General features: G+C 56.5%; 1 protein-coding gene across 3 annotated transcripts in view; it reads right to left on the bottom strand.

The window, feature by feature from the left end:
• Positions 1 to 15,393, bottom strand: part of TRPV4 (transient receptor potential cation channel subfamily V member 4) — a 36,970-nt gene that overhangs the window by 21,428 nt on the left and 149 nt on the right. For 2 of the 3 annotated variants that reach the window (XM_059039443.2, XM_067014616.1), the window contains exon 2: positions 744 to 1,160. In XM_059039443.2, the coding sequence (XP_058895426.2) occupies positions 744 to 1,160 (417 nt within the window). Of the gene's footprint in view, positions 1 to 743; positions 1,161 to 6,261; positions 6,381 to 15,393 lie in introns of all 3 variants that reach the window. The other variant, XM_067014615.1, reaches the window with a different exon arrangement.

The raw sequence follows: 15,393 nt of genomic DNA, 5'->3' as shown, positions 1-15,393 counted from the left end.
AGCTCCCCTCTCCCACCTCGGCACCTCCCCCAAAGTGAACTGTCTAATCACTTGCTTATTACCTGTCTTTCCCTCCAAACTGAAGGTTCCAGTGACAGCTACTCGGTGTCTGAGCTGAGTAGGGGTAACATCTGGTCTGACTCACCCCTGGAGCCCCAGGGCCAACCGCCCTACCTGGCATGTGGTGGGTGCTCCGGAAACAGTCACCCAACAACTCGGTGGCTCCGTGAATAAATAAAGGAAACAAAGCAAGGGCTGAGGAGGTGAGTGGGCTTCATCCAAGGGCATAAATGAGTCTGTGATCAGCCAGGGGGAACAGAGGAGGAGCAGGTGACAACAGGACATCTGCAGACTTCAATACTGTCCTCCAGACACACACAGAGGCCTGAGAGAGGTTTTCATGGGCGGATGGCTGGGCAGAGAGATAGCAGATGAATAGATGGGTCGATAGATATTTGAGTGAGTAGATGATGGGAGGATGTTCGGACTGGACAAGTGGATGGCTAGGTGGAAAGACAGGTAGCTGGATGAATGAACGCGTAGATAATGGATGGATACGCAGATGGGTGGGTAAGTGGACAGACAGATGGATGGCTAGACAAGTATACCGAAAGGTGGACAGATAGGTGGATGGATGGATGAGTGAACAGGGAGACAAATGAATGAATGGATAGAAGGATGGATGGATGGATGGATTCAATACAGAGGAGGAGACCCTCGGCCAGGCAGCCAGCAATACTCACTCTATGACCTTCCTCCTCCACCTCTTGTTGTCACTGGGGTGCTGACGATAGGTGCCATAGTCAAAGAGCGAGTCCATGGGCGCCTTCTTGGGCCCAGGCACCACCGAGGACTCGTACAAGGTGGACTCCAGCAGGTCGATGGGGTTGGGCACCCCCTTGCGGAAGGCGCCCTGGAACTTCATGCGCAGGTTTGGTCGCGCATCGCCTGCGCCGGCGGGGCGACCACTGTCAGCCGGAGAGGGTGACGGGGAGCCGTCCTCCCCCTCGAACAGGTTGGCCAGCGAAGAGAGGGGGAAGGCCTCCCCGCCGGGGACGCCACTCTCATCCCCGGGGGGCTCGGCTACCTCCCCAGGCCCTGCGCGGGGGCCTTCGCTGGGATCCGCCATGCTGCCCCTGGCCCTGTCTGCACCGCTCGGCCTGCAAGGGAACAGGAGGGGAGTCAGGCCGGCTCCAGGAAGCCCCCTCCCACGTGGGCAAACAGCACTGCTGCCAGCTTCCTCAAAGCCACCGTTGTCATGACAGGGGTTCAGGGTGGCCACTCCCAGATGTGGTTGGCCGCCGGCCCCCGGCAGGAGCTGCAACAGAGCCTCTTTCAGGGACCTGGAAACATGAGTCTGCCTCGGGTCCAGCTACCCTGGACGTTAGCTGGAGAAGAAAGCATGTCAGAGTCACACTGGGTCCCCAGATCTGGAGCCTGGGGCTTACTCCTGGCCGGCCAAGCCAGCTTCAGGGCCCCCGGAGCAGGGTTCAAGTTCCATGCTCCACATTTAGCAACCGTGTGATGCGAAGGAGGATGGTTCACAGCCTCAGTTTCCTCACCTGTGAAATGGGGATGCTGAAGCAGCGAGCACGTGCTCCAGTGGCCAGTGCCGTGCCGGCCACACCGTAAGCACCTACTGAAACGTAACCATCAAATCTATGCTTCAGGGACACTAGGTGCTCAGAAATACTCATGAGCCCACTGTGGGGGTCAGTAGCCCTCCATTTCCCAGCACCATCATTATGACCCCATTTCACAGAACAGGAAACCAAGGTTCCGAGAATTTAGTTAACTTCCCACAGTGCCCAAACTCTGCTCCCCAGTGCCAAGCGCTGACCCCTTCCCTCCCCTCTTTGCCTGGTTAACTCCTGCCCACCTGCGATCCCAGCGCATGTCCATTCCTCTGGGAAACCCTCCCTGATCATTTGTTCATGAGATTAGTTAATTCCTGAGCTGTGAGCACCAGAAGATGGGGAATGCATCTGTCTCGTTCACTCCTGTGTCCCCACACCTAGAGGGGTGCCACATGGACACACGACCTGATGACAAAGGTATTATTTGTTCCCATTTGTCAGACGAGGAAAATGGAGCTTTAAGAGGGGAAGTCACACAGCTTGTAAGGAGAAGAGTTGGACTTGAACCCAGTTCTCTCTGGCTCCCAGGCCCAACTTTTAGCCAGGAGAAGGGCAAGGGAGGGGCAAGGCCCTGCTGGCTGTCAGCCCCCTGCCCTCTGCAGCACGCCACTGGGAGGGCTGGACACCAAGGGTGAGTTTCCTGGAACTCCTGCCATCCCACCCGGGCTGCAGGAAAATGTCTGGAAAGCCCTCTTTTCTATATCTCTCCCTCCCCACACATTAGCAGAAAAACAAATAAAGATTGGTTCCCACCTTGTTTGTTTTGTGGCTGCCAGGAGGGAAGGCCAGGGCACTGCAAGAGGCCTCTCTTGGCAGGCACAGCAGGGCACACAGAGGGTCAGAGCTCCTGCCGGGGACAGACCCCCTTCTAGGCACCAGAGGGTAGGGAGAGCCTAGATTTTAGAGTCTTCCAGGCCTGGGTTCTAACCCCAGCTCTGCTATTTATGTGCAGCATGACCTTGAGCTACCTGAGCCTCAGTTTCCTCATTTGTAAAATGGGTACAATAGTAGTAGCTTTTTTCATACGTTTGCAGGAAGAAGTAAATGAGATCAGGTATGTCCAGTGTCAACCCTAGGATTAAACTGGGGGCTGTCAATGATAATAATCAAAGGAGTAAGTAAGGGTTAGGAGCACAGTTGCTGAAATCAGATATACCCGGTTCCCATCTTGGCCCTGGTTAATTAGCAGCTGTGTGATCCTGGGCAAATCACTTCCTCTCTCTGGGCCTCAGCTTCCCCACCTGTAAAACCAGGGTAACCACACCTCCTCCTAAAGCTCTTGGGAAATGCCAGTGCCCTCAGGAATCTGAAGCACCCACTTGATGCCAGCACTTAGTAGGACTTCAGGAGACATTAGTTCCTATCCACCTGCCAGGTGGGAAAGGGAGACCCCTAGTGGCTGCCACATGAGTCTGGGCTTAGTGATGCAGGAATGGGGGTATGTGGAGGCAGGGAAGGTGTCCACTGGGGTGCAGGCATTGAGGGGAAAGATTAGACTTCCCCCGGCCCAGTCCTGTTCACCTCAATGGGGACCCAGGGTCGGGGGAGGAGGAGGCATTGGGCACGTGCTTCTGCTGTCAACACCCTCCTTATTACTGCACCCCGTCCCAGGGCCCCATGGGGGCAGGACAGCCCCTGCCTTAGCGGGGGCCAGAGGAGGCAGCAGCTCAAACCCCCGCCACGCCTGCACCCCCTGCCCTAAGAAATCTCAACTCAGATGGCATCCCGGGTTTCTGGGGACTCCACAACAGGGGGTCTGGAGTCAGCAAGCCCCAGGTTCAAAGCCCCCCTCAGTCTCTCACACACTGCTCGTAGCCTTGACAAGACACACAGAGATCAATAAGAGCATATTAATTATGGTGAAGTAGTAATTTTGAACTAAACCCCCATCATCATCGTGATTACGTGGCTCTGATGGGCCCAGGTGCTTCATACACGCACTCTCATCCGGTCCTCACTGCAACCTTAGACCAGCAGTTCTCAGCCGGGGGCCCTTCTACTCCCCAGGGACACTCGGCAATGTCTGAAGACATGTTTGGTTGTCACACCGCGCAGAGGAGAGAGGGCTACTGGCATCTAGTGGGTCAAGGCCAGGAACAGTGCCAGACATCCTACAACGCACAGGACAGTCCCCACCACAAGGAACGACAACAGCCCAAAAAGTCAATAGTGCTGAAGTTGAGAAATCCTGCCCTGGAGGTAGGTACTGCTATAATTCTCCTTTCACAGATAAGGAAACTGAGGCTCAGAGAGGTTAAGTGACTTGCCTGAGGCCACCCAGCAGGTTAGCTACAGAACCAGGATTCAAATCCTGGCAGTTGGCTGTGGAGCTTGGGCTACCCTAACCCCTCAGTTGAAGGCATAGCCTGGGAGCCAGGCGCCACACCAGACCCTTGGAATATCTTGTTCAAGGTGCAAAACAGCCCAGGGAGGTAAGGGTTATTACTATCAGCTCATGTTAATCTCGCTGAGCCTTGGTTTCCCTACTATAAAATGAGGGTTGCAAAACAGCTTCTATCCCATAGGGCTGTTGTAATGGGCAAGTCAGGTGTCTCTTGGGCACCTAATAAGCACTTCACAAATACTTTAATCATCATCGCCATTATGATACAGTCCCAGTTTACCTGTCCTCCTCACCACCCAACCTGCCGGGCACACACATGTGGTAGTACTACAGCCTGGCATTCACGGCCCAGGTTAACATTCACCAAGCCCTCCCAGCCTCTCCCTTGGTTAATCGGCCAGAGCCTGGTGAGCAAAGCTGGGCTACTGCTCCCATTTTACAGCTGAGGAAACTGACTCTGAGATGACACACAGGGAGTGAATGGCCTTGCAGAAGGCCTCTGGACTCCGAAACTTGGACTCCTTCCACACCACACAACCCAAGTGTGTACAGACACCACTATGCACATCCACACACATATACACGTGTACACACACGTGCACGCGCACACACACACACACACACACACACACACATACACACACAGCCTGCTCTGTGGTCATCCCCTCCCCAAACACTGCCCTGTGCTCTGTGGTTGGGGATAGAGTTCACTCCCTGTTCTAATTTGCCCTGTAGGCTGTTATTACACATTCCAAACCCATGCCAGATTTAGAGGGAAGGAGGGGTACAGGGCAGGAGAGAGGCTGAGAGTCCTCCTCCTTCATCTCCTCTGTGTGTAAATATCGTGTATGTTTCTTCCTGTCTCTCCCCACGTGATCCGGCACAGGCCGGCTTGCCTGCTGTGAGCCCCTGGGAATGCCTTTGCAGCAGGTAGCACCCAGCTGGCACCAGGAGCATGTCTGGGGCTCAGCGAGGGACATTTATGCAGAGCGTGGACATCCCCACACACTGTGTGACCGCTGTGCTCATTTAATGCAGCAGATTTCACATGCTTTTGTTTTAAGCATCAAAGAGCAGGACTGGAAACAATTCACCTATGTATTTACTCAACAAATGTTTATTGAGCACCTATTGTGTGCCAGGTCTTGGGGACACAGACGTGAGCAAGACAAAGAACTCCTGCCCTGCTGGGGCTGACTTGGTGGGAAAGCAGAAGAAACAGCTAGGCAAAGCAAGAAGCTGAGGCATGTCTGGTGGCAAGAGCTGGTTAGACCAGAAGGGCTCGGGAGTGGCGGAGTTCAGGGGTGCAGGGGTCCCGGGCGGGGTGAGGAGATACAGTGCTGAGCCAGGGTCCCCAAGCCTTCCTCTCTGCCTGGGTCAGACTCCAGGCTCTCCAGAAACGTGGCTGAAGGTCATGCATTCTGCTCTGAGGGCCCTGCGGACTCAGTCAGAGCAGCCAAACCCACAATTCCTCCCTGCTAAGGAGGGGGCACCTGGTAGGAGCTGAGGGGGGATGGAAAGAACTTGCATTTTGATGTCAGACAGATCAGGGGGTTGGCTCCCAGACTCACCGCTCATCAGCTGGGTGAGCTTGAGACAGTTACTCAGCCTTTGCGAGGCTCGCTTGCCTCCCCTTTCCTTGAGGAACTGCACTGGGTCATCGTGAGGATTATCTGAATTGAGTCAAGCACCTGGCACGGAGTGAGCCCTCAGTAAACAGCAAACCGCAAGACTCCATGAATGGTAGGTGCCTCCTGAGGATCCCAGATTCAGCAGGGGTGGGTGGAAGTCTCTTGCTCCATCCCCCTGTCCCCACGCAGAGGGTAGAGGAAGGGACCCATCCTCACCGTTACCCCGTGGCTTTGCCTGATCTCATGGAAACCCTGGCACGTAATGTCAAATCCCATCCTCCTGATTACGTGACCAAGGAAAGCTGCTTAAATCTGGGGGCAAGTTTAGGCGTGCGGGGGCTGCTCCACCCCAGGGGGAGGCAAACAGGAGTGGAAGCTCAGGGAATTCACAGTCTGGGAGGGAAGGCAGGTGGCTTTCCCCCTCCAGGCCTTTGCCTGGGCTGTCACCTCTGCCTGGGCTGCACTTCCTCCACTCACCCTTTCTTTGAGTGTCATCTCAACCAGCACTTCCCCTGAAAAGCCCTCCTGGCCCCCACCCCGCAGTCTAAACCGGCTCCCTTGTGTTCACCGTTAGAGCAAATTGTGCCTCTCTTTAAAGCCCTTCTCATGATTAGACTTTGACCTCTGCTTATATCATTCTTTAATTCACCTTCTCTCTTCTCCTCTAGAGTTTTGAGCTCCACGAAGGAGGGACTATTTTGTGTCTGCTGTCTCCCCAGCATTCAGCATCGTGCCGAGGCATCAGCAAAGGCGAGGTCCTCTGAAGTTCTGGAAGGAGGAAGGCAGGAGGAAGTAGCACCAAACCCAACGGGCACAGGCAGAGGCTGCAAGGAGGAGGGCTTGACAGATGGAATGGGATACAAGAGCAGAGGAGACAGCAAGGTCAAGGGTACGGAGCTGGGAAAGAGCAGGGGCACTGAGGAACGGTGCAGCCTGAGGCGCCAGAGAAGGAAGGTAGGAAGGAAGAAACGATGGGTGAGCGGGTGGGCGGATGGGGTGGTGGGGAGGAGGAGGATGGATCCCGAGGTTTGCTGGTGCCGAGAGAGAGAAAACACCCGCTCCGTCCAATCCCCCACCTTGCAGGTGAGGAAACTGAGGCTCAGAGAGGTGGAGTCACTCTTACAGGGTTGCCCAGCTCCTTAGAGGTGGAAGCAGGTCTGGGATCCACACGGCCCCAGGACCTATGCCTTCAGTGGGTACTTTACAAGGACCAGGAGACTCGAGAAGAAAAGGGTGGGAGATGCGGGTGGAAGAAGAGTAGTTCAGGGTGAGTGGTGGGGACCAGGGGCCCCAGAGGCAAACTGCCCACTCACCAGTTGTGTGACCCTGGGCGAGTCAATGGCCTTTCTGTGCCCGTTTTCTCACCTGTAAATGGTGATGATCATAGCACCTATCTCCGGATTGTTGAGAGGGTTAAAGAAGATAGCACCCAGCAGAGAGCACACACCCAGTAAACGACGGCTGTTGTCAGCATCGTCAGTATCATTACATCATCATTATTAGAAGATGGATGAACAGACAGACCGAGGACCAAGGAAGGTATGAGAGCCAGGGAGGGCGGAGTGGCTGGGCCCAGAGCCTGGGACTCTGGCAGCCACCTCAGAGCAGCTGCCACTGGGAGCTCAGCCCCTTGGCCAGGCAAAACCCACTGCCTGCCAGGCTGCCCGAGGCTCCCTGGGCCCTGGCGGGTGGGAGCAACAGGGGGCATCACGCCACGCCGGGCACCTTCCCCAGACAGCCTGTATTTACCTAGCAGGTCTCGGCCCAGCCCGCTTCCTGTTTGCTGCACAGTGGCTGCCTGACCAGGGCTGACAGAGCCCCAGTGTCCTGTCGGGTCTCCCCACCCGGGACGGTGCCCAGGCGGGGCAGGGCTGGGGTGACTCACTGGGCCCCACAGAGGGCAAGGCCCATGTGACCACGGCACTTACTTGGTCATTCTGCAAGTCCTTGGCCGGAGGGGTTCCAGCAGTACACACAAATACCCCGCTGAGCTCTCACGGGCACACATTTGCTTCCAAAGTCCCCAGCCCCAGGGTGGGAGCCACCAGGAGGCAGTGTGGCTGAATGGTTTAAGAGCACACGCTGAACAACACAGAAGGCCACGTGTGATAGGATCCCATTTACATGAAGTGTCCAGAATAGGCACATCCACAGAAACAGAAAGCAGATTAGTGGTTGCCAGGGGCTGGGGGGAGTGGGGGGGACAGTGACTGCTAATGGGTATGGGGTTCATTTTGGGGGTGATGAAAAGGCACTGAAACTAGACAGTGGTGATGTCTGTATGACTCTGAACACTCTATAAAGCCACTAAATTGTACACTTTGAAAGGGTGAGATGCATGTGAATTACATCTCAATAACACTGCCCAGCTTGGCGACCTCAGACAAGTCACTTCCCCTCCTGGAGCTTCAGTTTCCTCCGTGCAACAAGGGAATGTCGTGAGGTTAGACGCTCATTAAGGGTCCAGCACAGGGGCTGGCACACAGCAGGGACTCAAGGACATGAAGACCCTGTCCCAGGAGGCTCCGGCTCCTTCTTCCCTTGCCTCGCCCCCTCCCATCAGAGCACAGCCCTGGATTCCACCCTCTAACTCAGCCCTGCTCAGAGCGTGATGCTACCCAGATCCAGCTAGGAAGATGGAGGCCCCTTCTCCCTAGCCAAGCCCCTCTCCTGGAGGACAGTCACAGCCACAGACAGCCCCCCCCCCCCGAGAGGATTCTGTGGCCTCAGAAACTACCCAACCTACGTTCTCTTCCCCACCTGCCACTTCCTGCCAGGGTGACCGGGAGCAAGTCATCTCTCTCTGGGCCTCAGTTTCCTCATCTGTACAATGGGGGAAACAATTACTGCCACCTGGGAAGGGTGAACCCATATTTGCTTTATAGTTATTGGTTGGACTCTACATTCACGCTTTGAATTAAAAAATAAAATGATAGCTCTTAACACCAAAAGGCTGTTGTGAGGATTGAATGATAATGGAAGATAATTGATTGAGTTGATAATTCAAGAGTTTAAGACAGCGCCTGGTGCATAGTAAACGTTAACAAAAGGCAGCTGCCTTTTCATTGTTAATATTCCCTCAATTTACAGCTGGGGAGACGTGACCCAGGACTTGTGACTCTACGCGAAGACCTGGCCTTCTGAAAGGGTTTTCTCCCCTCCTCGTTTCCATCTCTCTTCCATCATGGCCCCATTTCCTAGCTGGGAGACTGAGGCCCAGAGGAGACAGGATACCCACCCACCCATACCTACACACACCCCTCCACCTCATACCCACGTGCAAAAGTCCCGAGGTGACCAAGTCAGAGAAGAGAGCAGACACCCGTGGAATGAATGGGCCGGGCAGGAGCCGGGAAGGGAGCCCCAGGCAGCAGAAAACCAGTTTGAGATCCTCTCTCTGCCCCAGCCGCCCTCACCACCAGCCTATGCCAACAGTAGGCTGCGTCTCTGGCTAACTGCTTGGAATTATGGCTGAGAGTAAGGCCTGAAATCCCACGTTAGCAGTGCCTACCCTCCCATTGGTACATGTCACACAGCATCTTCTGTCTCTTTTAATCCAAAAAATAACTCTAGAAGTTAGATATCATCGTCTCCATTGTCAGATGAATAAACCACGTCTGGGAAGAATGGAGAGGAGGGACTGACATTTATCCAACACCCATCATGTGCTGAGCACTCTCGCGTTTACTTCTCATCCCCATTTCACAGGTGAGCAAACTGAGGCTCGGCGAGACCAAGAGACCCAGCCGAGGTCACAACTCAACAGGAAGGGAATGTGGCTAGGATTCCAACCATCTGCTTTTAAGCCCGTTTGAGTTCATCCCTTCAGGGTCTATGAAGCCCTCTCCCTGGGGTCATCCTTCTAAATGCCATGCCCCTTGGAAGTCACGGGGCAAGCTGGCACAACACAAAAAGACTTGGAGTTTCGATCGTGGCTTTGCCACTTAGTAGCTGTGTGACCCCAGGCAGATTATGTCAGCTCTCTGAGCCTCAGTTTCCTCATTTCTTTTTTTTTTTTTTTTTTTTTTTTTGCGTTATGCGGGCCTCTCACTGTTGTGGCCTCTCCCGTTGCGGAGCACAGGCTCTGGACGCGCAGGCCCAGCGGCCATGGCTCACGGGCTTAGTTGCTCCGCGGCATGTGGGATCTTCCCGGACCAGGGCACGAACCCGTGTCTCCTGCATCGGCAGGCGGACTCTCAACCACTGCGCCACCAGGGAAGCCCCTCCTCATTTCTAAAAGTGAACTAATCACAGCACCCACTGCTGGGTTGCATGGTTATTGTGGGTGTCAGAGCCTCATAAAGTGCAGCCCCCAATGATGGGAACGTGGACACAAGCTCCAAGAGGGCAGGGACCTCTTCTGTTCCAGTCACCACTGAGTCCCCGGTGCCTAGGACAGGGCCTGGCACATAGTATCTATCCAAGATATACTTGCTGAATGAGTGGACAAACGAATGAATGAACACATGGATATAAGTGAAAGGAATCACAAACAGCTAAGTCATTCTCCACAGGGCAGACAGATCTCCACAGCTGAACCTCTACCCAGCTAGCTAACTTCCTCCCTCCCATCCTTTAACAGAATTATTGAGCACCTACTGCGTGCTGGGCTCTCTGACCTATGAGGTTCAATGTCCCCCCCATGAGGGCGGCAGCTATCATGAGTCCATTTTGCAGATGAGAAAACTGAGGCTCAGAGAGGCCAGGACACTTGCCCAAACCCAAGTCTGAATCTGAGCAGGCAGGTTCTCCTGATGCCCCCGTCTTGCTGATTCATCTATTCAATCACTCATTCCTTCCTTCCTTTACCATTCACTGTCCACAGGTATGCCTCAGTCCCTCCTCTCTGCCAAGAGACACAGGGACAGGGGTGAACCGGGCAAACCGGTCCCTGTCTGAGGTCAGATGGCCCCTTGCCCACCGGGGTCCCCCCTGAGCCTGTGGAGCCCATCGGGGACACACGTTGGAAGTAGCGCTCCCCATATAGACCCTTGACGAGCTGTCCCAGAAGGTGGTCAGCCCTCCAGGTCAGCCGGGTGGACGCCAGGCCACTGCACCCTCAGGGAAAAACAGGCGTCCAGTGAGACTGAGGACCCTTTGTGCGGCGGCAGGCAAGGGCGGGGGTGGGAGGGGCGGCCATTACTCACCACCCGAAGAAAAATAAGCGTATTCCCGTTTGGTCAATGGCCCTCCTGTCTGCCCCGCCACACCACCACCTCCTTCCGTAGCCTTTCCCACCCTGTGAGCTCACCTGGAGCAGACCTGTGAGGGCCTCCTATGCCCCTGGTGTGCTGCCTGTGACCATCCCTCAGAGTTGAGGAAACATGCTCAGAGACGTGCGGTGACCTGCTTGAGGTCACACAGCCTGCAGTGGGCAGGGCTCGGAGCAGAAAGGGGAAGCCGATGACCAGGAAGGGGCTCAGAGGTGGGAAGGAAGTCAGAGTCACAGTGAAAGTGAGGGCCTGGCCCCCCTTCCTCATTCCTGTTCGGCCAGGGTGACAGCTCAGGGGGACCCAAGGGCACCCAAGGCAGGGGGAGACCAGGCCGGGGCAGAAGTGGCAGCCAGAATAACCCAAATCTCCCCAACTGGCAGAGCTCTGACCTCCAGCAAACCCCAGGTGGCAGCCCCAGGAACACCGCAGCAAGTGACTGAGCTGGGATGTGAACAGAGGTGGGTCAGACTCCAAGAGGGGAGAGTCCAGTGGCCTTCCAGGAAGGAAGCTGAGCCACCCACTAAGTTTTCAGGGACCCAAGGCGTCCAGAGTCACTGGGATCTGGCTTTCAGGTCCAGCTCTTCCATAAGCCAGTGGGGCATCCCTAGGCAAATTACTTCTCTCTCTGAGCCTCAGTTTCCTCAGCTGTAAAATGGGACTCAGTATTCCTGCCCTGCCCACCGCCAGTGGGGGTGATGCCGTGACACCATCAAGTTGACTGTCAGGCAACAGACACTGGTGACACATTGAACAGTCCGTGTTGCTCTGGAGGCTGTCCACAACCACCCCACGAAGCAGGCACTAACATTATCCCATTTTACAGATGAGGAGACTGAGGCCCAAGGAGTAAGGGAACTTACTGAGAGGCTGGGATCTGAACCAGGTAGCCAGGCTCTGGCCCTGTTTTTAAGCATTACATTAGGAAAGCAGGAGACTCTGACGGTCCTGATGCTCAGTCAATGCCAGTAAATATTTTGTAGATGAAAAGGCAGCACCCCTTGTCCAAATGCAAGTCTAGCTCTGCCCCTGCTACCTTCCACCTGCTTTCCTGACACAGAGGGGTTCTCAGAGAGATGAGCTGGAGGAAAATGCACCCTGGCACAGGCCGGGGGACAGGAAGAGGAAGAAGGTAATGCTCAGCGCCCCATCTGTGTGCCTTGGACTGTCCTTGCAGAGAGGGGGTTGACAGCCTCATTTAACAGATGAGAAAACTGAGGCTCAGAAAGATGAGGTGACTTGCCCGAGCTCCCCTGGTGAGAAGGCAACAGTCCTCGGATTTAAACCCAGGCCTGTCTGAACAATTCAGGTTCTTATCTCTAAACTGCAGACTATCTTCCCATGACCCCAGATCCAGACAAATGGGGACAGGCCACCTTGGAAGTTAAGGGCATGGATTTTAGAATCAGATAAATGGAGTTCAGATCCCAGCTCCGGCCCTTCCCAGCTGGGCAGGCAACTTCACCACCTTGACCTCAGTTCCTCCCTCTCAAAAATGGGTACAATCCTAGCTTTGTATCCAAATGTACTGAGTGTTGGGCTCAGTGCCTGGCACACAGTAAGTGCTCAATAAATGTTCGCAACCATCGTAATGACCACTAATGCAGCCCACACTTGGCTAAAGCCAGAAAGAAACTTGCACCCAGAGTTCAGAGCGGCAGCTGCGGGGCTCAGGCCCACAAGCATCTCAAGAGACCTGAATTAATCTTTAACAGGTGAATTCTGCCCCAACTTGGTGACACGGAGCATTCCAGAGGGCTTGCTAGCATGAAATGTTCCCTTGGCTCCCCAGATCGTGTGTGTGACAAGAAAAGGAGCTAGTCCCTGGGTCCCCATGAATTGCGGAGGGGCCTGGGGTGTCTTTCCCGGAGTCAAATGGGAGAAACTGAGGCAGACAGCAGGCCGGGGGCCTGGGAGGGGTAGAGCCACCTGCTCCATGTGGCCCCCTCCCTCCTGGGAACACACGAAGGACCTCAAAGAACTCTGGCCCTCTCAAAACGATGTTTTCACTCGACCGTGCAACGGTGATTTATTGAGCACCGCGTGCCAGGTGCAGTGAGGCCAAGGCTTGCGAGGTTCTCTTCCTCCTACACCTTCCAGCCGCCCCCGCCAGTCCCTACCTGGGGCCTCACACCTCTGGCCTGGATGATTTCCCCTGGCTGGGGACCGGCCTCCCCGCCTGGCCCCCACTCTGCGGAACTTTCAAGACCACACATCCGGCATGTCCCTCCCAGCCTGGACTTGTAGGGTTTCTGGGTCTGACCCAGTCCCGGCCTGTCTGACCCCCTGTCCTTCCTGTTCACGTCGCACACTCCAGACAAAACAGGACAATGTCTCAGCTCTCCAAACCCTAGTTTTACCACCTGGTGACAGGTAGAAGTCAGGTCTTTACCTAAAAACCCTTTTGCCCAACATCTGCATTTATTCCTCCAGGTGAGGCTCAAGTGCCACCTTGATCAAGCCGTCCCGGGTACCGGATCGTCACAGTGCCACCCCCAGCGCGCTCCCCTGGCCCCCATTCACGGGCAGCACACCCTTCCCGGCATCCAGCACAGTGCTCCCTTGCTGGGCGCCCTCAGGTCTGCTGTAGGTGCTCCTGCTGGAAGCCACAGCTAGCACGAGGGGCAACCCCAGGGTCAGGGAGGCAGCCGTGGGAGAGGGGCAGCCCTTCCTCCCACCTCACCGGCTCTCTTGGACCGCTCAGTTCACGCCCCGCGGGCTGGGGCTAGGCTGGGTCTGAGGTGCCTCAGCGCCCAGCCCAGGGCTGGCACGGGATGGCTTTCCCGGAGGGTTCGACGGACAAAGGAAATGGCTGAGGCCCAGCTCACACCTGAGGAGGTAGGAGGGGTGTCCACAGCCGCGGCCCGGATGTAAGGCATCTGGTCTGGATTTAGCTTGGGGAATCCCAGGCATCTCGCTGGGGCTCTGTCTTGCACGCTTTTTCCTCAGGTGCCCGTTCCCTAAACCTCGGAAAACTCCACTTCAGTACGACCCCACCCTGCATTCACAAACATGAACCTGACTGGCCCATGACCGCCATGTGCCATGTGTCTTGGGAGCCCCTCCCCGCTCCGACTGATCAATGAAGGTGGGAAAAGGGGCCCCCAGCCTTTCTGGTTCCCACCGTTACTCAAACAGAATGAGGCAGAGAAATGCGGAAACGGCCAATCACCTTTCTCGCCCCCTTCCGTTAAGAAGACGCTGGTTGGGGCAACAACAGCATGGGCATAGTAACCGGGGGCTCCAGGCACGGCGTGGGACCCCTCACAGGTCCGCTGTCCTCACCCCAGCCCCGGGGCTCGCCCTCAGCTGACCCCCATTTTCCAGATGAGCTCTCCGTCCCGCTCTCTGTCTCTGCTCTGAGGGAGCAGCCCAGGGTCACACAGTAGTGGGGTGGCAGAGTGAGGGTTCGGGCCCACACAAACCCCACTTTTAACCTCACAGGTGACCTGGGCCGACCCTCGTACCTGACCTCTCAGCAGAGGCCACCTCTTCACCCCGCTGTCCCCGCCCCAGAGATTAAGTGGCAAAGCTTAAACCCCCGCCCCCAGTGGGTCTTAGCGACCCAGATCAAAGCTCACACACGACATCACGCCCCTACCCCCGCTCCCAGCAGAAGCCCCTGTTGCAGACACTCAGCAGCCATAAGCCCACCCGCTCCTGGGTAACTTCCAGGACACCCCCTGGGCACCAGGCAGGGAGGACGTTGGAGCCCGACGGCCCTGGGTTTAAATTCCACTTGGCTACATCCCCGACCTGAGAGCCTCAGTTTCCTCATCTGCAAAATGGGGACGACAGATGGAGAAACCCGCTGGGGCTGGGCCAGGCAGGGGTGCCTGTGGCTGGAACGGCCAGCCATGCGGGAGGGTGGGAGGTCTCTCCCCGTCCTCAGAGACCTCCCAGGAGTCTCCAGGGCAGAGCTGGAGGGGAGGTTAAAGATTTTCCTGCCTCTTGCGGGGAAAGAGCCATCTCTCCGGGACTCGGTAACTAAGAAGTGGCCTTTGGAAGGCCCGGGCTCCCAATTCCCTACCAGAGGTGGGGGACAAACCTCAGGACCCCAACTACCTCTTCCAAAGCCCTCCAAAAAGGAGGTGACTCCGGGGTGGGCTGCAGGGCCTTCTGTGTTTGCTTCCTGGGCTTGGATATTGGGGGACCCGGGCCTGCATCCCCGGAGCCCACGTTGGCGCCCTCTTCGCAGGTAACAAAACCGAATCCCAAGGAGGTGGTGCCCGGCCCAAGGGCCCCCCGCGGGTCCCGCGCCTCCCGCGCTCCAGGCCACCACTCCGCAGCTTCCAAGATGTGCCCGGGGGCGCGCGAGGTCCTCGGCTGGGCCGTCCCTCCCGGGGTCCCCGCCCCGAAGTTCCAGGCCCCACTCACCTCCGGGAGGGCTCGGCGCCGGCGGCCGGCCGGGAGCGCGGCGCTTCCTGAATCCCGGCAGCCGGCCCCGCTCCCGCCCGCCCGTCGCCGCCGCCGCCGCGTCCCTCCTCCCCGGGCTCAGGTTCCACCTCGAGCGCCACCCGCGGGCTGCACCCCGCCCACCCCGCCCGCCCTGCAGCTGTGGCACCGAGCCT

The sequence above is a fragment of the Kogia breviceps genome, chromosome 15 (genome assembly GCF_026419965.1).
Source record: "Kogia breviceps isolate mKogBre1 chromosome 15, mKogBre1 haplotype 1, whole genome shotgun sequence".
NCBI lineage: Eukaryota > Metazoa > Chordata > Mammalia > Artiodactyla > Physeteridae > Kogia > Kogia breviceps.
Note: the sequence above shows the minus strand (reverse complement) of the source record. Positions and strands in the feature narration are given on the sequence as shown.